General features: G+C 44.4%; 1 protein-coding gene across 3 annotated transcripts in view; it reads right to left on the bottom strand.

Moving 5' to 3' along the window:
• The window catches only part of GRHL2 (grainyhead like transcription factor 2), an 87,442-nt gene that overhangs the window by 48,593 nt on the left and 11,937 nt on the right, over positions 1-26,912 (bottom strand). For 2 of the 3 annotated variants that reach the window (XM_073590074.1, XM_073590073.1), the window contains exons 2-3: positions 3,035-3,221; positions 1,210-1,277 (exon numbers count right to left, since the gene is read on the bottom strand). In XM_073590074.1, the coding sequence (XP_073446175.1) occupies positions 1,210-1,277; positions 3,035-3,221 (255 nt within the window). Of the gene's footprint in view, positions 1-1,209; positions 1,278-2,113; positions 2,182-3,034; positions 3,222-26,912 lie in introns of those variants that run through there. The other variant, XM_073590075.1, reaches the window with a different exon arrangement.

The following is a 26,912-nucleotide window of genomic DNA, read 5'->3' as shown; positions in this document are numbered from 1 at the left end:
TGAAACATATATTAAAAAATAATCAGTCCACATTAGAGGACTAAACATGGCAATTCCCCATAATGACCCATTTTTCAAATCAGACAAATGGCACTATCTGGTAATAACTCTTTAATGCTTTAACATACCCCAGTGATCCGAAGACTTTTTTTCATTCCATTGTTCTTTAATGTTAGTGGTAAATTTAGGTCGACACGCTATGCTTTTATACATGAAAATATTGGAAGTTTTTTGAAAATTTAGAAAAAATAATTGCAAATTTTCAAACTTTGAATGTTATAAACCCGATAGTTATAAAGCACGAAAAAAAATGCAGTAATTAACATTTACCATATGTCCACTTTATAACAGCATTATGTTTCCATCATTTCTTTATTTTGTTAGGGTGTTAGAAGGGTTAATTTTAGCAGTAAATTTTCACTTTTATTTCAAGGAAAGACTTATATTTTTAGGGACCTAATCAGTTTTGAACTGACTTTGAGTGGCTTACAAAAAAAAACAAAACAAAACAAGTGATACTATTTTAAAAACTACACCAAAGTTTTCCAATCTGCTGTCAGAAAGTTTTTTTGTTTTTTTTTTAACTCTTCAGGTGCTTCATAGGAATTAGCGCAAAGTGGAATTTTTTTTCTACAAAACCTTGGCTACCATGCTAACAAGCCACCATAGCTGGCAGACCCCCTTACTGGTGATTGTGGGGTGCCGATAGAGGTCAATGAAGGAGCTCCCTCTCTTTACTAACCATATAGATGCTGCTTTTGCTATTGATAGCAGCATCTAGGGGTTAAACAGCCTTGATCAGTGTTAGGCCAGGATCACACATGCGAGGAATACGGCAGAGTCTCGCATGTTAATACCCGGGCACTCGGATGGGAGCGTACAACCACATAGCAATACATGGAGCCGCATGCACCGCTCCTGAGTGCCGGCGGCAGTGCTGTGTATTAACATATGAGACTCGGCCGTATTCCTCGCATGTGTGATCCCGGCCTTAGATGGGTGTCAGCTATAGTATACAGGTGACACCCGCTGAACTTTTGCCCGTCGAGAGGTGTGACTCTGCTATTCCTCAGGTCCATAAAATCTGGGTAGTGACTGTCATTAAGGGGTTAAGCTATTTTAAGAATATAAATATTTTGCAAAATCCCTATAAAATACATAAGCCTAAGAACAGTCCATCAAATAATAAAAAAAAAAAACACCCTTTACCTTTTTTCCTGGTCATCATGGACCTCGCTCATTTTATTTATGGGCAGCAATCTTTTCTCCCTTGGGACCTAAGAATAGAAAGTCAGATTCTAAATAACTCTTAGCAGCGTCAGAAGATTGAGATTTTATGAGAAATACTAGGACATTTTATATGGGGTTGTAGAATTGCTTTCAGGCAGAAATTGTGAAGAGAACTGATAGGCATCAAATGTATTACTTTATTGTGTTATTTGATCATTTTGGCAGAATTTGTGCCATTTTCAGGCTCATAAAATAATATATTTTCTGGCATTATTAATAAATGTTCCCAGTTTCATTTCTTTTACAGTAATAAAGAGGTGACCGCTGCCTCCGATCACTAGCAGCAGTGGTAATAGCAATATGAAAGATCGTGATGGCCACAACAACCAGTGATTGGCTGCAGTGGTCACATTTTTGTATGGCAAGCCACAGCTGCTGCAGTGTGGGAGGAGGACATGGTGTTAAGATTGGCGGAACGCACCAAATAAGAAATTATAATAAGGTGCGTTCGCAACCCGTGCGTCCACCGTGCAGTGATGGAGAAACCACAGCTAGCACTATGGCAGAGCAAGGCTGTGAGAAAACACTGTAAGCACACTGAGATAAATGTCACTCAGTGTGCACAGAGCGCAAAGTACCAAGCTCTGTTACACCACAGAGCGGTACTAAAAAGCAACACAAAAAGGACTATACCCTGTTAGACTGCACAGGCATATAGAAAATAAAATACTAGTTAGGGTCCCTATAACTTAACCCCCCCAGGGAAGACTAGGCTGGTTGTTGACCCTGCTCTGACACACGGTGTGCCTGAGGACGCCCGATGCAGATGCTAAGTTCAAGCGGGACTTCCAACCCTACACTGCCTGTCTAGACCAACACTCACAGTGCTACTAGCAGCTCACAGGGTGGTAACGTGGCCCCAAACCCACACAATACTAGCGCACAGGCGTGCGCTCCAGAGGACCTTTTATACATACAGCTCAAGTCCAGACAGACAGGACCTTGCCTGTGGACCAATCAGAAGCTGCCACATAACCAGAGCAGGTGACGTCCGAGCACCCATGAGAAGGCGCCACATCCCAGACATGCTCAGTAGGATGAAATCTGGACTTGGGCTCCAGAGTACAATGCTTTATGTGTAAACCAGTAGTCACCATAGGCTTAGCTGGAGAGCCAGCAGCAACTACACATGCAGCATGAGCCTGGATAAGGCGCTGGGACCGAAGTCTGTGCTGAGCAGTCATCCCAGCGGCAGAGCCTGAATAGGAGACCTCAAGCTGGACAACTCATTTTAAAATATTAAAGTTATACTTACCAAAATGTATATTTTTTTTTTACCTGATGTAAATGCTGCTGTTCTCCTGAATCCGTCATTGTTTTACTTTTGTTCCTGAGCCTCTCCGCTCCTGAGATATGACCCTTTGTTTCATGCACATAATCTAGTACTGCTAGTCAAGGGGGTGTGGTCCATCACTTTTCTCTGCGGACCATCCCCACTTGGCTAACAAGCCTAGATTTATAGACATTGAATATAGGGCCATATCTCACTTGGAAGTCAGTACTTCAATGTTGCAATCATTTATCCAGAAGAGAGGCGATAACTACTATAGGTCTGACCACTTTGGACCCAACAGAATTCCAAAAATTGGGGCTCAATAGTATGGTGTCTGAATACAGCTACAGTCTGGCATGCGCGCCAAAGCTCCATTTATTTTTTTTCTATAGTTGCACCTACTTAGTAATTATCACTTATCCAATAGCTGGATTTTCTAGAAAGCCCCTTTAAATAGCATTACAACTTTACCTTGTAGTAGTCATATAAAAGCCCAAGTGCCGCAGCGCTGTCCTCGTCTCCATTTATACTCATCATCGCCTTTGTTGCGGCTGTCAAGGGATTTTCCAAGTAAGTCTTCCAGGCCTCATCCTCACTAGTGTAAGCCCGCCGGGAATTGAAAGCTGCTTCATTGGGAACCAAGACCACAAGCCTTTTACTGTATGAAGGAAAAAACATAACAGATCAATATTTCAACATTCGATAACTGAATTATCGCATTAGTCTCTCGCATGAAAACCTGGCACTGCTGCCGGCACTCGGACTGGAGCGTGCGGCTACTTGTATTTCTATGTATCCGCACGCTCCAGTCTCAGTGCCGGCGGCAGTGCCAGGTTTTCATGCGAGAGATTCGTGCGAGTCTCTCGCAAGTGGGTATAAGCCCTTATACAGAGGAACAGCTTTAGGCCGGGATCACACACAGCGAGATACGGCCGAGTCTCGCAGATTAAAATCAAGCTCTGGCGCCGGCACTCCGGAGCGGACCGTGCGGCTGCATAGAAATAAATGGAGTCGCACGCTCTGCTCCCGTGTGCTGACAGCAGTGCCGGGTATTACCATGCGAGACTCAGCCGTATTCCTCGCATGTGTGATCCCGGCCTTATATGTGAAAGCTGACGTTAGAAGAAACCCACCTTGGGGGGGACAGATAACTAGTAAAATATGATTTTAATAGAAATATTGTTTTTAAATGGAAATGAAAATTCCCCCGAAAGATTTGAGATTTTTTAGATTTGTTCTTTATGGATAAAGAAAGTTAACGTCTAAAGATGATATAAAACCTCCGCAATAAAATATTGGGCCGCCAATACCATCTCTATAAGGGCTTGTGCACATGACCGTAAAAATTGGACAAGTGCCATCCATCGTTTTGAGAGATCGCACTCGTCCTCATGATATTCTACGGGGCAGAGCACATGTCCAATTTTTTCCTTCATACCAAGTTGGTCCGAGAAAAAAAAAATATAGCATTCACAAGTTGCATCCAATTATCGGACCGCACACTCTGTCATTCATGTCTATGGGTCTGTGGAAAAAAATCAAAGCTCACTAGGATGACGTCTGAGTGAGGTCTGATTTTCACGGACTGGGAGAATGGAGAAGATGTAGAATTTTTTTATTTTATTTTACACATCCAAGAAAATCGGATCGCATTTTGATCATGTGCTGATCAAACTCTTATCTGAGTGTGATTATCATAACAGGCCAGATTTTATCGGTTGTGTAACCCCAAGCCTTCAATATCATTGGGTAGAATGAAATACCCACTGGCCCACAAAAGTACCAGGGATCCTCCAGGAGTGATGACGCTGGTCCCGAAAGGCAGAGCAGATGACACCCAAGGCCAGTCTCTTTTTGGGAAGAAGCATCTTACGAGCGCTTGTTGGCCCATTTTTGGCCTTAATAGCGAAAATGTATAACGGTAGTCGGTAGTAAAGTTATTGATTAATAGTAATAATATAATGAAAGCTCACTCTGCATCAAGTCTTAAAGGGAACCTGTGACTTTGTGAACGTGGTCCTATCTGTGGATAGCATTTTACAGAGTAGGACAAGCTGAGCAGAATGATATATTGGTTAGTTAGAAAATATTTAATATAACATCATTTATGCATTGAAATCCCTGTTTGCATGCATAGGAGTCCAGTGGGCGGTCCTGCTCAGTGACTGACAGGTATCTCTTCCTGCAGTCATACAGTGAAGATCATCAATCATGGAATAGGACCGCTCATCCCCCCAGGGATTCCAGTGAATGACAGGTTTCCTTTAAAGGGTTGTACAATGTGGATGATGTAGGGGATCACAAGATACCACTTTAAGCCAATGGACAAATGCTGGTTTCAATAGACATCTGCATTATTGCATACTGTCTGGCCACCAAAGAAGTGGCCATGCACATTAGATAATTGGCAGCCACCTTTCCTGGGGCAGATATAATTTATGCAGTAATGCAGATCTCCTCATTCATGTTATGTGAATGGGGGTTCTCGGCTTCCCGCAATCGGAAAATGTCAAGGGAAAGAAGGGTTGGGCATGCTGAACTTCAGGGGCATAACTATAATCGGTGCAGTGGTTGCAATTGCGCCCTTGCCCTGGAGCTTAGGGGCCTAAAAGACCCCTTTGGCCCATATGAAGAGACTATTACAATTAAAGACTTGCAATAATTAGGGGCCCCCATTGGAGCTCACAAGATTGAAGTTATGCCACTGATGAACTTCATTTTTCATTTCTCATTGGTGCAGCCGCACAGAGGCCCAAGAGGTAAGTGGGCCCATGTCCACCTCCAAGTCAGGAAGAATAGTACATTATGATGAGATATTGGACTGAAAAGGGCCCATATACTGTTTGTGTTCTTGTCTGTGTCCGCCAATGTGGAGGAAAGTCCTCTTAAAAGGGGGTGTTGGAAGAACTATGGTGTCGGACATACAAGTAGACTGCTATTGAAGGTGATGGATAACTTTCCACTTTTATGTTATTTCGTTAAAGGTCACCCACTTTATCAGGTCCATGTGTCCTAATAGGCTAAATAAAAGGAGCTTTCTATATCTGTATCCTCCAGCGGAAAATATCAGTTAGATGACACTTCCAAGAAGAAAAACTCAGAATCTAGTAAAGTCATACAGCTTTTATAGACAGACCTTATTATAATGCATCCTCCACTCCCCAGTATGTCATAATGATTCATAGAGTTGTAATCTTGTGAGCAGAGAGATTGTGGGCCAAGTGCACCCACAGCGCTCAGAGAGACGAGAAGCGAGCGGCTTAATGATGGGGAGGCTCACTGCTAATTTAATAGAATTCAGAATTAAAACCATAAATCTTTCATGTTGGCCCAAGGGTCTATTTCTGCAGTGGAATGATGGGAGATGTCACAGTATAAATAAAGTTACTGCTCGCACAATACAGAAGAGAGACACCAGATCCGTGACGGTACCTCACATTAGCTGCCACCTCTACTGGTAAAATCATTGACCATTATTTTGCCACTTGGGAATTCTGTAATGGTAAAGGAGGTGTGCAAGGGATGAGAATATGGAAGAGGTAAAACAGAAGGGGGAAAGCAAAGAGGTCATGTCGTGATGATGTAACAAAGACCGGTCAAAATACAGGAATGGTCAATACTCTGGATTCAAGGCCACAAAGAGTCCATCGGCAATGGTGGTGGTTTGGTGGATCTCACTCTTTACTCAAGACACTCTCTAGAGCGCACTATCTGTTCTGACTCCTTGAACATCGATTCCCCATCAACTGCTCTTCCATAAAGCAGAAGGGATAAAACTTCTCAATTTAGTTTCTGTGGATCCTCACTCCATCAATTCAATGGCTGCTCTGGTTTCTGTCCCACGCCCTTATTGACCTGCAGCCCTACCAACACACATAATATTCTCAACTGGATCTCTTTAACATTACCACCTTCAGCTCGTGGGGGCTTCTGACCCCAAAAAAATTGCGTTGGTGGGATTAACAACCCTTTCAAAAAAATTTCAGCCTAACCATACAAGAACAATGCACCCTTGTGTTCTTATACCTTGTATTTCTTTTACCGAAATCTGGAGATACACAATAGGTAGTGGTGGAATGAACCTTAGTTTGCCCTCTTGCTAAGCTGACTTCTTAATGCTAAGTTTGGTCAAGCGTTCCTGAGTTTTCTATGAGAGAGGCCGCTTCCAGACTACTTTGACAACGGCCTATCTCTGTGCCAAAACAAAAGGAATGTCCATTGAAACCTAACAGGCTATTTATTTCCCTCAACATCACCTGTCAAGGAAGACTCGGGAACCCACCATACACATTCGATGCTTGGCCGATTAAGCCAACTTTTATCTAATGTGTACGAGAACCTTACTTAACCAATTTTTTTCCAAACTGGGCTTGGCCTCATTCTTCCCAGTCGTCATCATACCTTGATCATAGGGACAAGAACACTTACATTTAGAGGCGAGTTACCGCCACCAACAATTCTAATTGAATAAAACATCACATGACAAAAATGTGCAGAGTAATATAAACAGTTACATAGAGCTAGCAACTTGGATTCTTGGATTTGTCTTCAGGAGTTAACTCACACTTTTTATATAAGCACTATGTACTGTGTGTGGGGCACCATGCAACAACATTGAATAGTTGGTGCCACTTTTTCATTCTAAGGTCCCCTAGAAATATACTAGTCTCAGATTTCTCTGTGATTGGGACCCTCAGTGATCAGTTGTTATCTATGAAGGTGGCTCAGTAGTGAGTGTTCAATTTCCCTGCAGCGCCACCACAGGAGAAATGAAGGATAACATAATTCCTATAGAAACCAAAGGGCTGTTTGTGTAATTCACACATTAGAGGAGTCCTCCAGCGACAGATGTTTTTTATAGCCCTTACCGCTATGGCTAAAAATTAGGGTCTTCTACTTGAGACTCCTAAAAATTCTCATTAACTTCTGTATGATAAAAAGATGCAATAAATATTGAGACTTTCAACCTGTATAGTGATAGCTAAAAACATAGAAGACAGATAAAATGGGACCAATCACATGGATATTTAGCACAAAAAAGATGTAAACACAAAAAAGGAAATCTGCTTCTAGCTTCATTTACTCAATAGTATTGAAATATATACCAAATACAGAGGCAAATTCCAACACAGACCACCAATTGCATGCAGGCACCGCTGACTTAATCCATTGACTTGTATGGAAATAACGTGTTAAAACTATTTTAAAATGCTGCCACTAGGGCTACCCTAAATGCCATCATTATAATTAGTCCCCAAAATTTAGCCCTTATGGGCTTGTATAATGGGCCCGCAGAGTCCCCAGTAGGCACTAATGGCCATCATACCCATAAGATAAAAGTAATCCAGATCTGTTGATTTTGACCATAACAAACGATCGTTAGCTGAATTGGTAAAACAAGATTGTTTGTTTTATCCAGTGGCAGGCCAATGATAGTTTACCAATTGGGCGCGTTGGATTTTTTCTATTAATGATAAGGACTGACTTTATCCTTTAAAGAGTCAGACATGGCCAATGGGAGTCTGAAATGACAATTTTACCTACCGACCTTATTTGTCTCATGTGCATGGAGGCCGGATTAGTAACATGACTGTATACGTATGCATGTGTTCACATTTGGAAAAGAGAAATAAGTAGCTGCCAGACACCTCTGGCAGCAGCTTTTCAAAAGGATCAGGCATAGTAAAATCCAAATGCCTGATGCCGCTTTCCCCCTTGACATCTGCTGTTGGTGGAAACTTGAGACTCCTCCATACACATTAATTAGCCAGTGCCACCAAAATCGGCAAATTGGAACATTAAGTTAAAGGGAACCTGTTACTAGAGTCATGCTGCCCGAACCATGAATCAGAATCTGGCTGCATCCAATTATGTTTTACACTGAAATGCTACAGTATTGCAGAAAAAACATAGTTGACAGAGCCGGGGAGGGACTATAGGGAGAGATCTGACTAATCCCACATGCAACGTCCGTCTTCTCCCTACCCTGCTCCAGTTGATTGACAGGTCTCTCCTATGTATATATGGCAGTACAGGGAGAAGCAAGCTCTTCTATGTTTTCACTGAAACACTAGTGCAAGCGAGGATTTGATTCATGCTGCCCGTGGCTCAGGCAGTGTGTATCTAATGACAGGTTACCTTTATAGGGGTTGTCCGCTATTTTTTTTATTAAGGATAGGCCTTCAATATCTGATTGGTGGGGGGCATTCCCCCGGAATACCCACCGATCAGCTGTTACCGGAAGTTCTTGGTTGCTACTGGAAAAGAGCAGATGCGTCATTTCTACAGTGGTCAAGGTTGAGTACTGCACATACACTGTCGATTTGGACATGGATCTGCAATACTCATCCGCGGCCACTATAGTTTTGATGGAGCTACTGTGTTACGGCACCATCTGGTGTCACACTCCCACTAATCAGACATTGACGGCTTATTTTTGTGCGATTTTTGTGGATCTGGAAAGATACCTTTCACCTGTAATGATTCGTTCCTGCAAACTTTTCCGACCAGAAAAGAGATTTGTGCAAAAAACCCCCAGTGAGAGATAAATGTGATGGCGATATAGTAATCTTCCACAGCGAGTTTATTACGTAACATAGCACAAAGGTCTTTCCCCTAACCCAAATGTGATAATATCCAGGCCAGAATTGTGTCAGTAAACATTTAATACCGTAAAACAGTATACAAATACAGATAACCGTTACAAATTTAGCAAATGTTTTGCCGTCCAGAAGGCCGGCTGTGCCAGGTCCAATGCCAAGTTTCGTTTAGCTAAAATTATTAAGTAAACTCATTTTTTTTTCTCAGGAGATAAGAAATAGGATGTAAATAAATCGGTGAATAATGTATTCAATACAAACAGGACTGTGAGCAGCTACCAGAGTCGGCGGGCCACACGACGCGGAGGAGGAGTGCACGATGCGCTGCCAACTGGCTCACACACAACCATTCTTATCTATGGAGTTCAGACAATTCTTCATATACAGACAAGTGCGTTTTTTTTGTGTTGTAGAATTACTTTTCAAAGGCATTCACATTCTAGTATTGTAGCGCAATCTAAAAACATAATAAAAGGGCAATCAGTTTCCCATAAGAGTGGCCATTAGGTTTTGGCCTACAGCTACCGCCCCACATTGAACAACACGGGATTATTATTTAGAGGTCAAATTTTCATCTAATCCCAAAAGTAACTCCACTCTTGCCCGTTTGGCTTTGCCAGGTATGGCCGCCCATGCACGATTACTGAGACAAGAGTGGCGCTGCTTATGAATCCTATTCAGCCACCAGATGGTTCTGTCCTCAAGGTTATGATCATGTCATTGTGCAAATTACTACTGGACAAGCTGCTGAAGGTCTAACTGAATACATAGCAAATCGCAACCCAAACTATCTGCAGGACATTATTTCACAAGTCCCACTATATGCATAATGTATATGTCTGCCAGTATTATCTTACATTAGTTGTACACCTCCAAACTTTGAAATAAAAAAAAGAGGAACAAATATTGTGGCATTTTTTTTATTTTACACTAAGCCAGTATTCTGACTAAGCAATATGATGTCCTCAGTGCCCATCATACAGTGTGATTAAAGTGTGACAGATATCACAGGTGATGAAGATGATTGCACAGCTTCTGTCAGCTATAATGTAGAAGATGAAAGTTTAGCCTCCTGTATACTGATAACCTATTAGCCCAATTAGGAGAATACACAGTAGAGCAGGGGTCCCCAACCTGTAGCTCGGGAGCCACATGTGGCTCGCGGTCCTATGAATTGTTGCTCGCGACTGTCTGCCAGCTTGGTGCGTTAGCTCCAGGTCTAGCAGACAGGTATGAAGAGCAAATCTCAAAATTGTGAATTTTGTGAGTAGCCCTGCACAGAAGAGCAGATATGGATGCACATATACTGGTCTTAGGGGTTTAGAGATGTTTTAGGTATGGTACACTGAAGGATGATACTACCTGTTAGAGGAGATGCTCAAAGCTGGATGTGACAGTGTGTTAGGAGTCCTTGATGGGAGAATACTGAATGGGGGTATTGTGGGAACCCCTGGATCTCAGTGTACTGCTTTGGAGTGATTTCTGTGGAAAAGCTTTGGTTATCATTATACCTGTAATGGGGGCTTTGGTTGACACTACTTTGAAGGCGGTGGGAGTTGGATGTGGATCGTGACCCTCTTTTAGTGCTCAATGTGGCTCGCGATCCTCTCTGTGCTTAATGTGGCTCGTGACCCTCTCTATAAGCTGAATGTGGCTCTCAAGGTCAGAAAGGTTGAGGACCAATGGAGTAGGGGATAAGATAATAACATTGCTACCTCTCATACAGAGATGATACTGGCTCTAGTTGGTCATGAGATGCTATCAGGGATTGACAGCAGAGTGTGGGGGAGAAAGAAGAGTGGAATTCTGAAATTTAAGATGGAGTTCGAAGAAAAGAAAAGAAAGGTCTGAAGTGCATGGAAGTAAGTAAACTACATATCAGAGAAGTGCAGGGGATGATAGAGAGTTGGGAGAGGAGTACAGAGAAGCAAAAAAAAATCAAAAAACATATTGCCTTTTTAAATTATATGTACAGTATGTATATACCTTTATGTATATATTTACTATATGTTAAAATTGTTAATACAATTAATGGTTCCTCCAGATATTTCTTTATGAACCAGGCACACATGTCAAACATACGCATAGGCCACCATTGACCTGACTGACACCACATTGTGTCCTTTTGACTGCAGTCATTATAGCATGCAATAATATGGTTTTTCTTTTTGATTTATGGAAGAGAATTACACTACTTTCACTCACAAATTTACCTCTGCTTCTATATAATTATACACTTAGTGGTTTACATTATGAGATGATGCCATCGTCTGTATTTAGTGAATCAAGTGTATTGTGCCAACTACTGCTCATATAAAGGGGTGAAGGACCCACTCTAGCACAGGGGCCTATCAGGGAATTCACCTCCTTACCTGTTGGCCAGTCCAAAACTGCTCTCAATTAGGGCATGATGCTAAAAAGGCCAGTGATTGGTAGCATTGGTCAAATTTTGGCATAAAGCGAGTTCCCAATCCTAATAAAGGCCACCCCCACAACAACAGAGGAATCTAAAATGGATCTTGTTTCGCCAAATGTTTGTCCTATTGTCCCTGCCTTCCCTTTGTATGTTGCCTCCTATCTTCTGGCTCATCAGGGAAAGAATGTGTAGGAACATTAAACTTTATTATCCTTGGTAATGGTGGAGTCCACCAGAGTATCGCCAGTTTTGATCCTGAAAAAAATTCCTTTAATGTATTGTGATCTACCTGTAGAGGTGTCTGACATAGCTAGAATTTCAGCACTTAAAGGGATTGTCTCATATCAGACAATCCCTTCATTATAAGAGGGACTGGATTGACCTGCTGCCAGAAAAAGCTCCATTGACTATTTCCTCTGTATAAGGGACCATAGGAAAAAAATTAACGTTATTTGCAGCCTAAGGATGGACTGCACATACCTATGAAAAGCCACTGCTTGTTATGGCCATCAAACACAATGGACTAACATTGGACTACCGTATTGATGTTCGTGGCCTCATCTTACAGTCTAAATGTGTATGGGGCCAACTAACTCTCCCATACATTATTTCAGGAAAGATAAGGATTTGACATGTGCGATGTTAGACCACCGATCCTTTTAATCCCGTAGAGATAAGCCGCCATCTACGGAATCTGGCAATGGATCCCTCATAGTGAACACACAGCTGCCCGGCTGAGTCGAGTGCTCCTGTGTATGGAGGAGTCGGGAGAGATAGCTGCCGGCCAAATAGTGAGCTGAACCATTGTTCGCTCGACAGCTATCTAATGTGTATGGTGAGCTCAGGGGCGGATTCCCTCCATGACATTATGAAGAAAGAATAACATTCTATTTGAAGAAGTGAAACTCACCATAAGAGGCAGGGACCAAAAAAGCAGCAGCTCACGCTCTCCTTTCCCTGTCAGTACAAGTCACATGAGCACTGACGATGCTACACTGGTCCATTGACCGGTGGATGCCATGATACATCATTAGGTTTTGTCGTTAATTAGGGATTGGTAGAGGTTTAACTTTCAATAGTCCTCAGTATCTTCTCTTGATCATTGGCCATTAACCCAGTGGTCATTGATATGCTGTAATATTATTGGGTGGGAATACTATTTTAATGGTAATTTCTAGCGGGAGTCTTATCCACTCTTGATAGAGACTAATAATATACTGATATCTACAGTATAAGCTCAGTCATTTATTTTAGCTTTAAAATTGTAAGCATAATGCTGGCCATACACAATAGATGATAACGGGCTGACGAAGGAACAATCGTTCATTTGCACATTGAAATTGAGAAATGGCAATGTTTGATGTATCCATACATGTCAAATGTAATATAAGAAAATCCTGATTATATTAGTGTTCACCTATAAGGTGACAGCTGGTGGAACAGTTTTCTGGGCCGATTATTTGTTGGTAGCCCAAGTGACCCATACACATTACACCTCATTGGAGAAAAAAATCCAGCTTTCCCCAGCTGGGGTTTGAACATGAACAATTACAAACGTTTATCACTTGGTCGTCAGTCGAAACGAATATTGGTACTATTTATCAATCCAGTTGACAATTGTTCATGGCGGTTGGAATCGATAATTTCCATAAGTGATCTGCAAATAATTATCTCATACCTATGGTGAACTAAGCTGGCTGTACTCGTCGTGTAACAGCTGACCGCCATGTTTTCAGACTCCCCAATGCACATGGATGTTCAGTTTGGCCAAATGTTCATGTTTTTTCAATTGGGAGAGTGGAGCATGCTGCTGATCGGCCAACAATGCACTCTCTTATCTCCCAAGGAACAAAAGGGTCGGGCATTTAAGCTGAAACTGCCCAACCCTCACCAGGTGAAGAGGTCACAATACATGCAAGATTGTTGGCTGATACCTTTGATATTAACGGCTCTGGTCAGCGTATATCTCATATGCATCCAGTTGCCTTTGGACTCATATTGACCAAAAAACATCAATTTTAGTGGGAAAAGCCAACCATCTAATGTGGACTACAGTGGACCACTTTCAGATGCAGGTTTGCAGGTTAGAGAAGGATCGGGCAATTGGATTTCATCATTTCCAATTATATTATTCTCAGACAAGATAAGCTGTCATCATACTGTAGGTGTCAGGAACACCGCACTGCACTTGCTCACTGGGCCATTGCGTGTGTCCTGAGTACAAAAACTGTGCACAAAGATACCTGTGAAGCGGGCAGCAGTGGTGACGATGCGTGCTCCAGACTAAAGGCCCTTTTACATGTAGCGATGCACCAGCGATCCCGACCACGATATGACCCGGTCAGGATCGCTGGTGCATCGCTAAATGGTTGCTAGTGAGCTGCCATACAGACAGATCTCACTAGCGATGCAGCAGCGGTCGGCGGTCGCACTTACCTTTCAGACGCGGCGAGGGTGTACGTCTTCCGCCTGCGTCCATGGCTCGCTCGTCGGCGCCAACAGGAAGCCGACGAGAAATGGACCAGGCTGATCTCGCGCGATCAGTGATAGCCAGCGGGGGAGCCGGTCGGAGGTAAGTATCACATGTAGCGATATCGCTAGCAATATCGCTGCTGCGTCACAAAATCGGTGACGCTTTAGCGATATTGCTAGCGATATCGCTATGTGTAAAGTCGCCTTTACAGGACCTGAAGCTCGTGACTGATGGGGGCGTGGCCTAAACTCCAGAGAGCTAGGAGCTGAGGAAGACTCCTAAAAGGGTAACTACGGGACAATGTTACCAAGGGGCATAGACAGAGACGTAAACCAGATCAGGCCAGGGTCAAAGCACAAGATAGCACGACAATACAAAGGATTAGACAGAGCGGATAGTAAGGACGTAGCAATAGATCAGTAAACCAGAACGGGCAATAGACGGTACAATAGGGGCAAACGGTAACGGAGTAACAATAGCCAAGCCAGGAGGTCAGAACCGGAGAAGACAATAGTATCAAAACGTGAGACATAGAACAGAGTGAAGGGACAGACCGGGTCATACACGGGAAGCAAACAAGCAATGCAGTATACACGCACACCAGGGGGTCAGACACACCAGAACAACAGTATAGCTGACAGGGAATCCTAGTCTGGAGTGGGTATAAATACCCCTCCCAGATCCAAAGAGAGGCCGGCAAAATTAACCCTGAGAAAATAAAATTGCCTATTTGAAGTTTATTATTGAAATAGTCTGATCTTTAAGTAGTCTCTTTTTGGTTTATGATTCTAGTGTGTCTAGTTAAACTAATATAAAATACTTTTAGGCTGTGTGCCCACATAGCGTATTTTAAGCGTTTCTGCAGCGCTTTTATACAAGCAATTCTGCTGCAGAAACGCTTAAGAAAAGCATCCAATTGATTTTTAATTAAAAACGCACATGTTGTGCCAATGGTGCGTTTTTAACCGCTGCGGAAATGCTTAGCGATTAAAAACGCAGCATGTTCATTAATTTTGTGGAATCGCACTCGATTCCGCATACCATCAATTATATGGTATGGTATATGGTAACGCTTAGGAAAACGCATGCAAAAACGCTTACAAAAGCGCGTAAAAAAACGCATGCGTTTTCCCGGGAGCAGGGTGTGCGATTCTGCACAGGTTTATTCTGCTTCAGAATCGCTACGTGGGAACATAGCCTTAGGGTGGATATATATTTTTTCTCCTTTGTTTGGAATAAGTATACTCCCTAAATCAATTTATAAATAAATAGAAACAAAGCCAAGAAGTAGCATGAGTACAATAGTTTAAAGGTGATCTAAAATACAAATAAAGTGCACATAGATAAAAAGAAAGGTAATAAAACAATGTAATATAAAAAAAGATGTTTTTATAAAGCCCAAAACAAAGTTCAGCCAGATATTTTGCATCCATAGTTGGGCTCACAATACGGATGATCCAAAGAACATCTGAAAATGCTGTAAGTGATTCCAGACATTCATGTGTATCGCCAGTATGCCAGCTTCATCAGGGGATAATTGTTATCAGCTTGTCAGTTTTATGTAGGGTAATAATATTACAAGAGGGATTAAGAATGAATAATTCTTTGGTTTTTACCTACAAAGTTCAATGTGGCAAACACGCATTCACTTCACATGACCACATTGTCAGTGTGACCATATACTAATTAGTAACTACCATCAGGATGGTACTGGCATGCAAGTCATGTGATATCAAGGATGCTAAAACATTATTCTCCATCATCATGCTCCAACTCAGCTCTATGCCATGTGCCATGCTCTCCTGCACAAGGTGCTGCTGCAGATTTCCGCAGAATCATTCTGCACTCAGACATTGCTGGAGAATGCAGTGTTTAACATGGGACATCTTCATCTTCACAACATGGAATATTACAGGAAGAGAATGGACACAAAAAATACCCGAGAGGTCAGCCCATACAGAATTAACCAACTCTAACAATGAACACAGCGCCATCTGCTCTCTGAGCAACACAGTCTACTAACATAAGCCTGCAGCTGTTGTACACTCTTAACGGGCTCAACTAGACAATAGATGATAGCAAACAAGCAAGGGGTAGAACAGTGAAGAACAGCGGCATGACTTGAAACTCATAGGCCACAGTGAAAAATATCTAACAGGGCCACAAATTATTATCACAGGTCTTTAATAATAGTGCACTTATCATTTTGGCCAAAGGGACCTTTTGGGACCTCCTTGCTGCCACTGCAGCCCCTCTACTTACTATAGCTATGAGCCTGGTGAGGGGTTTATGAGAGGAGGTGACAGCACGAATCTAGACCACTAGTTGGTGCTCATTTCGTTTTTTGCTGTAAGGTACCATCTTCATTATATATGTCTATACCAAATCTGCAGCTGATTTTAACAAAGTCTGATCACTAGTTTAAAGCCCAAGGTCTAATGAACCTTCCAAACCAATGACCCCCCCATAAAGTGACACTGGAGTCTGCCAAACCCCTACAAATAAAAACTTTGAATACTGTACCATGGTAATATTTATTATGTTTCAAGTGTTGGATCTGCCTCAGTTCTTAGATGGTTCTGAAAAAATATTTACTTTGTGAAATAGAAAATCTCTGTTTAAATTGGTGATTAAAGGAATAAAAAAAAATCTATGTGTTTATTGGCAATTCAATGTTGAGGAAGTTATAATCGGGTCAAGTCCTGAGTGTACACAACAATACAAAACGAAAAACCTGGACATGATAAGAGCAGAGATAACGGTAGGAAATGGGAGATTAGAGATAGTCAAAGAGGACAATTAGGTCAAAAGAGGCAACTGACAAACAGTGGAGTGCTCAACATTTTATCTGACTGTCTGGTATGGGTACACGAATGTCAATAAAGAAGACACTACAGATCTAAAAATGATTGTTTCATGCTGTTAATTTTGTCCCATCAATATCAAGATCGGTTTGATTAGTGTATCTTACCAGATACAAGTAACAATAGAAGCCCAGCCCAGTTCATAGATAGGGATTGCTTTGCATTTCTGCCATTTTAAACGTGAAGTGGTCCTTGAGGTCAACATCCTTCAACAGTCAATGGCAAGTTGACCAGAAAAAAAGACAACTAAAATCCCCTGTGTATGGGTGGTTTTATACTTCAAAGAACTAAACCTCTTAAGCTCCCATACACTATAGATAGCTGTCGGCTGGACCAATGGTTTGGCCAACAACTATCTCTCCTGACTCCCCCACAGAAAGTAGGGCTCAGCCCAGCCGTGTGAGCCACTGCTAAACTCATCTGGAAGCGGTTTATCTCCGGCAGAATAAAAATGGGATCAGCAGTCCAAATCAGACATGACACATGAATCTCTCCCTCAACATCATGTGTTAGAGGCCCCCAAATCAGTGGGTTCAGCCAACATTAGTCTAATGTGTATGGAGGCCGTAACGATGGCGGAGAAAAAATACAATCTGCAACTCATGCTAATGACATTATAAAACAAATTAAAATATTTAATATTGATGGGAGCCAAACCACAGATTCCATACAACCTTTCAGTCTGTATGGGTGCTTTTTGATTCTCCCTCGATGGTAGATGTCGGAAGGAGGGAGAAATGGATCGGGCAGTTGAATTTTAACATCCCTGATCTGTTTGCTTTAATGTCCTTACTTTCAGCACTCTATTGAGAACACAATTGAACTTGCAATACATGTGTATTGTTTGATTCAGATGTCCTGATTTTGGCCCACCTGGCAGCCCACTTTATCCAAAAACTATTTGACAAGTTATTTGGCATTTATTTACCAGCCTGAGTAAAGTCATGGCCAAAACTTAGCCACTTGGTTATCTCTTTTGCCTTCAGACATGATCTCCATCATGCTGGAAACAGCATTGTTCATCACCAAATTGCTCCTTGATCATAGAGAGAAGTTGTTCTTGCAGGAAGATTAGATCCCGTACTTTATTTATGCCATTATTACTCCATGGAATGAAAATCAACCCCACACATGAATGGTCTCAGGATTCTTTACCATTGTTCTGACACACTTGCACCTTTTCCTCTATGGACAATCATTCCTCCAGTCATCCAAAAACCAAAACAGTCTGGAGGGGACTTCATCAGAGAAAATAATTCCCCCCAAAACTCTGCACTCCAACCCCTGTACTTCTTACAAGGTTATTTTCTCTGATCATGTCCGGAGAAGAAAAGGTGAGAGCTACCTGCAAGTCCTGTGTCATGCCAACAATAAAACATCCTGAGATCATTCATGTGCGAGGGCTTCTCATCCATGGATTGGACTAACTCACAATTTTTCCTAAGAATACTGCCTTGAATAAAGAATGGGGTCTAGACATCCATCAAGAGCAAATTCTCACAATGATCCAATACTTTTTTCAGCAAAGATCAGGTCGCCAATATGTTCAAAGAGGTTCGGGTTCTTGTTGAACTTTGAGTACTGTTCTGGTGCTCGAACCAGACTTTGGAATAAAGTTTGGGTCAGGTACCAGAACCACCCGAACTTCCATGGGTCTGCTCATCCCTATCCAGAAGCAACTCGGTCATGATTTTTCCAACATGATGGAGAACTTGTCACGATGCAAAAGTGAAGTTGCTGAGTAAATGAGACATTGAAAATTTTAGGTCCAAGGCCTCTAACCCACCCAGATGTCAATCCCATTCTTTGGTTAATCCTCAAATAGCAAGTGGACAAACAAAAACACAAACATACTGAAATACTCCCAAGGACTGATTATACAAGAATGGGCTGTCATCAGTCAGGATTTGGCCCAGAAGCTGATATCCAGCTGCCAGGGCAAAGTCTTGAAAAATAAAGAACACACTGTAAATATTGAGTCTTTACACTTAAACTTTAAGCGTTTGCCAATAAAAGTTTAAAAACTAATGAAATGCTGATAATCGTACTTCAGTAACCATACAAACATCTGACTAAAAGATCTAAAAACCCTGAAGCAGTGAACTTTGTTAATCCAAAATTTGTGTCAGTCTCAAAACTTCTGGCCATGACTGAACAATACTGGGGAAAAACAATCACTGATACGATTGTTCTGACCTTATAGAGCTTAAGGGCCTGTCACACTAAGCGATATCGCTAGCAATATCGTTATAACGTCACTGGTTTTTGTGACGTTATAGCGATATTGCTAGCGATATCGCTGTGTGTGATACTTACCTCCGACCGGCTCCCCCGCTGGTTATCGCTGGTCGCGCGAGAACGTCCTGGGCCGTTTCTCGTCGTCAGCTTCCTGCTGGGCTTCCTGTGACGCCAACGAGCGACGCGTGGACGCGGGCGGGAGGACGTCAGGATCGCCTCGTCTGACAGGTAAGTAGCGACCCCCGACCCCTGCGATGTCGCTGGTGAGATCTGCCTGTGTGGCAGCTCACTAGCGACCACTTAGCGGTGTACCAGCGATCCTGACCGCGTCATATCGCTGGTCGGGATCGCTGGTGCATCGCTAAGTGTGACAGTACCTTTAGTATGATCGGCAGCACATTCCCTGGCTGCTGATAAGAAGGTTTATACCAGCAAAAAAAAAAAAAAACCTGATCACCCAATTAATGAGAATTTTTCTCTTTCATCTGATTGCCAGCTTTTTTAACATTCAACCACATGATTATCCATTCATCTAAATGCTGCATGTAAAGAAGGGATAGCTGTAGGATGAACATGCGCTTGGCCTACAGCCATGTAACATGCAAACCACGGGTAGGGGCACCACCATCAATGAATAATATAGTGGGATCCAACCCAGCCCATTCAAAGAGAATGTATATACAAGACCAAAGAAACAGGGATGGGCTATATGCGGGGGATCACCACAGACAATAATTCGGCTTTTAGGTAGACAGTTTTATTGAACATGTATAGACCACACATAGGTTAAAAACATAAAAAAGTCACACATGTGACTTGACAAAGACAAACTGGCTCACAATAGAACCCACACCCTATAGGTACCCTCCACAAGAGACCTGTCTATATATAAACAGCATACCAGTTGGTGGATGGATGTGGTGATTTGAGATGGAATAAGTGGGCTTACAATAATGCCCGTCTATCTGAAAAGAAGAAAATCACTGTTATACAGATAACAATCTGTCCCCTATATGGGGTTTAGGATATACTTATTCATTCATGGGCATACGCATACATATTTCTTTGATGGGCATTGTTGATTACGGTGATGTGTCATACATATGGAACCTATTTTAGGGAGTACATTGTTCCTGAAAATGATTGCAAACACAAATTCTTTGGTATTATTATCTTCATTTAATTTGTCTTAAATGAAAAAACACAAAAGAGAATGAAGCAAAAAGCAAAAAATTGATCATTTCACACAAAACTCCAAAAATGGGGCAGACAAAAGTATTCGCACCCTCAGCCTAATACTTGGTTGCACAACCTTTAGCCAAAATAACTGCAACCAACCGCTTACGGTAACCATCAATGAGTTTCTTACAATGCTCTGTTGGAGTTTTAGACCATTCTTCTTTGGCAAACTGCTCCAGGTCCCTGATATTTGAAGGGTGCCTTCTCCAAACTGCCATTTTTAGATCTCTCCACAGGTGTTCTATGGGATTCAGGTCTGGACTCATTGCTGGCCACCTTAGAAGTCTCCAGTGCTTTCTCTCAAACCATTTTCTAGTGCTTTTTGAAGTGTGTTTTGGGTCATTGTCCTGCTGGAAGACCCATGACCTCTGAGGGAGACCCAGCTTTCTCACACTGGGCCCTACATTATGCTGCAAAATTTGTTGCTAGTCTTCAGACTTCATAATGTCATGCACGCGGTCAAGCAGTCCAGTGCCAGAGGCAGCAAAGCAACCCCAAAACATCAGGGAACCTCCGCCATGTTTGACTGTAGGGACCGTGTTCTTTTCTTTGAATGCCTCTTTTTTTCTCCTGTAAACTCTATGTTGATGCCTTTGCCCAAAAAGCTCTACTTTTGTCTCATCTGACCAGAGAACATTCTTCCAAAACGTTTTAGGCTTTTTCAGGTAAGTTTTGGCAAACTCCAGCCTGGCTTTTTTATGTCTCGGGGTAAGAAGTGGGATCTTCCTGGGTCTCCTACCATACAGTCCCTTTTCATTCAGACGCCGACTGATAGTATGGGTTGACACTGTTGTACCCTCGGACTGCAGGGCAGCTTGAACTTGTTTGGATGTTAGTCGAGGTTCTTTATCCAACATCCGCACAATCTTGCGTTGAAATCTCTTGTCAATTTTTCTTTTCCATCCACATCTAGGGAGGTTAGCCACAGTGCCATGGGCTTTAAACTTCTTGATGACACTGCGCACGGTAGACACAGGAACATTCTGGTCTTTGGAGATGGACTTGTAGCCTTGAGATTGCTCATGCTTCCTCACAATTTGGTTTCTCAAGTCCTCAGACAGTTCTTTGGTCTTCTTTCTTTTCTCCATGCTAAATGTGGTACACACAAGGACACAGGACAGAGGTTGAGTCAACTTTAATCCATGTCAACTGGCTGCAAGTGTGATTTAGTTATTGCCAACACCTGTTAGGTGCCACAGGTAAGTTATAGGTGCTGTTAATTACACAAATTAGAGAAGCATCACATGATGTTTCGAACAGTGCCAATACTTTTGTCCACCCTCTTTTTTATGTTTGGTGTGGAATTATATCCAATTTGGCCTTAGGACAATTCTTTTTGTGTTTTTTCATTTAAGATAAATTAAATGAAGATAATAATACCAAAGAATTTGTGTTTGCAATCATTTTCAGGAAGAAACTGAGTATTATCTGACAGAATTGCAGGGGTGTCAATACTTTTGGCCACAACTATACATATATATATATATATATATATATATATATATATATATATATATATATATATATATATATATATATATATATATAGTGATGCAGTGACCCCCTGTGACAGCTAGGGGCACCGTATGGGCTTCCCAGGACATGCACGCAGGTGTTTCCTTTACTGTGATTGGGAAATGATGAGCGGCAGGGTTGTGAATGGCCAATATGTATCACAGGGGTGGGTGGCCCTGTGATGGAAGCCAGAACGTGCTTTAATCAGCAGATCTTCTGCTGATGGTTTGTTTTACAATGGGGAGGCTTCCAGGTGACTTGGAGAGATGGGTGGGTCCAGTTACCTACAAACCCACCCAGGGGCGTATGTCTGAACGCCTAAAGTAAAGCCTATGTGTGTGTGGCTGGGTGTGTGAAAGGACCTGTAGTGAGGTCATGACCATGTGATAAATACCTCACCTGTGGGTGTGGTTATGTACCATATAATGTGCCTGAGGTCAGGTCACATGGGGGAGAGTGCATGGACCTGATTGGTTCGTGTGGAAGGTCCTAGAAGGCCTGTGTGTTGGGAGATCCTGGGAGTAGGATCGGATCCCTGAAGAGCACATGGTGGTAGGCTTTGGACCTGGTGAGGCTGGTGTGTTGGGAGATCCTGGGAGTAGAATTGGATCCCTGAATAGTGTGGCACCCCTGAGGGTTCAGTCGCCACAGAGGTACTGCACCTCCTCCTGAGGTGTGGTACCCCACCATCCAGGTAAGGTGGAGACACCTGACCACACTCCAACACCTGCACCCCACACAACAGAGTAGTGTAGCAAAGCACCCTTTGGTGGCTCCCTGCTTGGAACACGAAGCGTGCTGGGAGGTGGGTGAAGTTTAGATTGCACTAAAAGAGCGGGAAGAGGATAGGAATTAGGCAGTTAGTCACAGGAGTCTGACGAGGTCAGTCTGTGAAAGGAGATAATAATAATAATAATAATAAATTTTATTTTTATAGCGCCGACATATTCCGCAGCACTTTACATTTCAGAGGGGATTTGTACAGACAATAGACATTACAGCATAACAATAATCACATACAGTAGATTATAACAAATACCAAGAGGAGTGAGGGCCCTGCTCGCAAGCTTACAGTCTATGAGGAAAGAGGTAGACACGAAAGGTGGGTGGTAACAGTTGCCCTGATTGTATGGACCAGCCATAATGTTAAGTGTGTAACAGTACAGACACAGAGGGCTAATGGATGCATAAAGCATGTGGGAACATGATGCTGGGAACCTGGTTATGGTAAAACTTTTGGCTCTGCCACACAGGGATAGGTTAGGTTAATGTGTTGAGGCGATAGGCCAGTCTGAATAAATGCGTTTTCAGGACACGCTTAAAATTGTGGGGATTGGGGACTAATCGTATTGACCTGGGAAGTGCATTCCAAAGAATTGGCGCGGCACGTGTAAAGTCTTGGAGACGGGAGTGGGAGGTTCTGACTATTGAGGATACTAACCTCAGGTCATCAGCAGAACGGAGGGCGCGGGTAGGGTGGTATACTGAAACAAGGAGATCCCCTGAGAGGGATGTATGAAGGAAGTCTGCAGCCGACCTCAGTGATCTAGATCCCCTGGCACAGGAAAGGAACACTGATAGAAAGCCTGACTCTCCATAAGAAGGAAAGGATTAGTACGGAACGTGAGGAGAGGAAGAGAACCAAGGATCAGGGTTAGAGGAGAACCCTTTCCAAGTTCTAAGCGCAAGGCCGGGGTCCGGTCCACGAGGTTGTTTGGATACTAATGGTCCTGCAACAGACACCGGAGGAGTAGAAGTTTGTCATCACTTTATTCCCACACAAGACTTGGGGGCACAACAGCAACGGAGATAGTGAGCCGGGACTTGGTAGCAAGGAGTCCCCGAAGCAGGCTACAGCTGTCTGCCGTACAAGTAGAGTTCATAGGAACATCTGACAGGAGGAACTCCAGTGTAACTCAGTACTGTGAATACTTCACTAAAGGCGCTAAGAGGGAGACGTTCAGAAAAGGCACATAAGTTGGCGGAGTGTTGGAAAGGAGTACTTCATCTTGCCTGGAAGTTGGCTGAGCTCCTGACCCGGAGGACACGGTACAGATGCGGGCTCTTTTGTCACAACAGACAGTGAGTAAAGCTTTGGAACTATATGCCCTGGTGTCCGCCACTTATTCCTGCATCAACCTGCCCGGCACTGCCACATCCCCTGCGCCTGACACTACACCATCCAAGTGTCACTACGTCTACTCTGCCCTGGGACTACAGCCCTGCCTGTGGAGGGCTATAACATCATTGCTGCACCCAGTGGCGGATTATAATGAGGTCAATTTGGGCAGTTGCCCCGGGCCCAGTGGGGTTAAGGGGCCCACAGCCCAGGCCAGTAAATTGCCCCATTATAATCCGCCACCGCGCAGGGCCGGATTATAGGCAGGGCAGGCGGGGCTTCAGCCCCGGGGCCCCCACCACAAGAGCTTCTAAGGGGGCCCCCACCACATTCCTGCTGGCTGCTGCAATGGCACTCCATCTTCTCCCCACCTAAAAGTGAGTGACCGTGGGGGCAGCATTATGTGCTCTGCTACCAGCAGCATCTACAAGTAGCGTGAACGCTGATGCTGCTGGTAGCGTGCAAAGGCTTGTGATGAGATCACAGGAGGGAAGGTGTCAGGGCCCCCGATCATGTGACCCCTGTCTCCTCCCCTCCTGTGACCTCATCACAGGTCCTGTGCGCATAGCACAGAGCACTGAGAGCAGCCATGTATGTGGAGTGTGGCTCTGTGGGTGGAGGTCGGTGCTGGAGGCTCCATTATTCTCTATGTGGAGTGGGGCTCTGCGGGTGGAGGTCGGTGCTGGAGGCTCCATTATTCTCTATGTGGAGTGCGGCTCTGTGGGTGGAGGTCGGTGCTGGAGGCCCCATTATTCTCTATGTGGAGTGCGGCTCTGCGGGTGGAGGTCGGTGCTGGAGGCCCCATTATTCTCTATGTGGAGTGCGGCTCTGCGGGTGGAGGTCGGTGCTGGAGGCTCCATTATTCTCTATGTGGAGTGGGGCTCTGCGGGTGGAGGTCGGTGCTGGAGGCTCCATTATTCTCTATGTGGAGTGTGGCTCTGCAGGTGGAGGTCGGTGCTGGAGGCTCCATTATTCTCTATGTGGAGTGCGGCTCTGCGGGTGGAGGTCGGTGCTGGAGGCTCCATTATTCTCTATGTGGAGTGCGGCTCTGCGGGTGGAGGTCGGATCTGGAGGCTCCATTATTCTCTATGTGGAGTGCGGCTCTGCGGGTGGAGGTCGGTGCTGGAGGCTCCATTATTCTCTATGTGGAGTGTGGCTCTGCGGGTGGAGGTTGGTGCTGGAGGCTCCATTATTCTCTATGTGGAGTGGGGCTCTGCGGGTGGAGGTCGGTGCTGGAGGCTCCATTATTCTCTATGTGGAGTGCGGCTCTGCGGGTGGAGGTCGGTGCTGGAGGCTCCATTATTCTCTATGTGGAGTGCGGCTCTGCGGGTGGAGGTAGGTGCTGGAGGCCCCATTATTCTCTATGTGGAGTGCGGCTCTGCGGGTGAAGGTCGGTGCTGGAGGCCCCATTATTCTCTATGTGGAGTGCGGCTCTGCGGGTGGAGGTCGGTGCTGGAGGCTCCATTATTCTCTATGTGGAGTGCGGCTCTGCGGATGGAGGTCGGTGCTGGAGGCCCCATTATTCTCTATGTGGAGTGCGGCTCTGCGGGTGGAGGTCGGTGCTGGAGGCCCCATTATTCTCTATGTGGAGTGTGGCTCTGCGGGTGGAGGTCGGTGCTGGAGGCTCCATTATTCTCTATGTGGAGTGCGGCTCTGCGGGTGGAGGTCGGTGCCGGAGGCTCCATTATTCTCTATGTGGAGTGCGGCTCTGCGGGTGGAGGTCGGTGCTGGAGGCTCCATTATTCTCTATGTGGAGTGCGGCTCTGTGGGTGGAGGTCGGTGCTGGAGGCTCCATTATTCTCTATGTGGAGTGTGGCTCTGCGGGTGGAGGTAGGTGCTGGAGACTCCATTATTCTCTATGTGGAGTACGGCTCTGCGGGTGGAGGTCGGTGCTGGAGGCTCCATTATTCTCTATGTGGAGTGCGGCTCTGCGGGTGGAGGTAGGTGCTGGAGGCCCCATTATTCTCTATGTGGAGTGCGGCTCTGCGGGTGGAGGTCGGTGCTGGAGGCCCCATTATTCTCTATGTGGAGTGCGGCTCTGCGGGTGGAGGTCGGTGCTGGAGGCCCCATTATTCTCTATGTGGAGTGTGGCTCTGCGGGTGGAGGTCGGTGCTGGAGGCTCCATTATTCTCTATGTGGAGTGCGGCTCTGCGGGTGGAGGTCGGTGCTGGAGGCCCCATTATTCTCTATGTAGAGTGTGGCTCTACGATTCGTGACCCCCGTCACGTGACGAGGGGGGCCCACAGAGTCTGAACTGCCCCGGGCCCTGGCTACCCTTAATCCACCCCTGGCTGCACCACACCATCTGTCCCAGAGGATCTGTCTGCAGCGTCGGCTTAACATCTACATTGCCGAACACCACAGGTGGCGTCACGACTTATTCATTCACACTGAACATTAACCCCTGTTACAATGGGCGCCCAGGGCCATGGGCCGGGTCCCAGCTGCCGTGACATCTCCCATTGAGGCTCATCGGGACCGGTACCGAGTACCCCACAGCCCTGGGTGTGAGGGCGTCCCAATAGCATCCGGTGAGGCCTGTGTGTTGGACAGTCCCAGGGGGAGGGACGGACGTCCTGGAAAGCACCCGGATAGGCCACATGTGTTTGCAGAGCCTGAGAAGGCACTGCATTTGGGGGAGCTACCTTCCGTCTGAGGATCTGGACTGTTAGTAGTGCACTGAACACAAGGACAGTGATCCCAGTTCGACAGCTTCCCCAGGAACCAGGACTGACAGGAGGTCAGTCTGTGGAGCAGGAGCTCCTGTAAGGTAAATCCATTGACTGTTGGTGCCTGTGATGTTCCATGGATGTTACTGAACTGTACGGTGTGCGGTCACCCACGGTAACTGGACAGTGAGAAGTTCAGCGTGTTTAGAGACTGCGA

This window comes from Dendrobates tinctorius, unplaced genomic scaffold, assembly GCF_039654945.1.
Source record: "Dendrobates tinctorius isolate UK_male_01 unplaced genomic scaffold, ASM3965494v1 ptg000116l, whole genome shotgun sequence".
In the NCBI taxonomy this organism is placed as follows: domain Eukaryota; kingdom Metazoa; phylum Chordata; class Amphibia; order Anura; family Dendrobatidae; genus Dendrobates; species Dendrobates tinctorius.
Note: the sequence above shows the minus strand (reverse complement) of the source record. Positions and strands in the feature narration are given on the sequence as shown.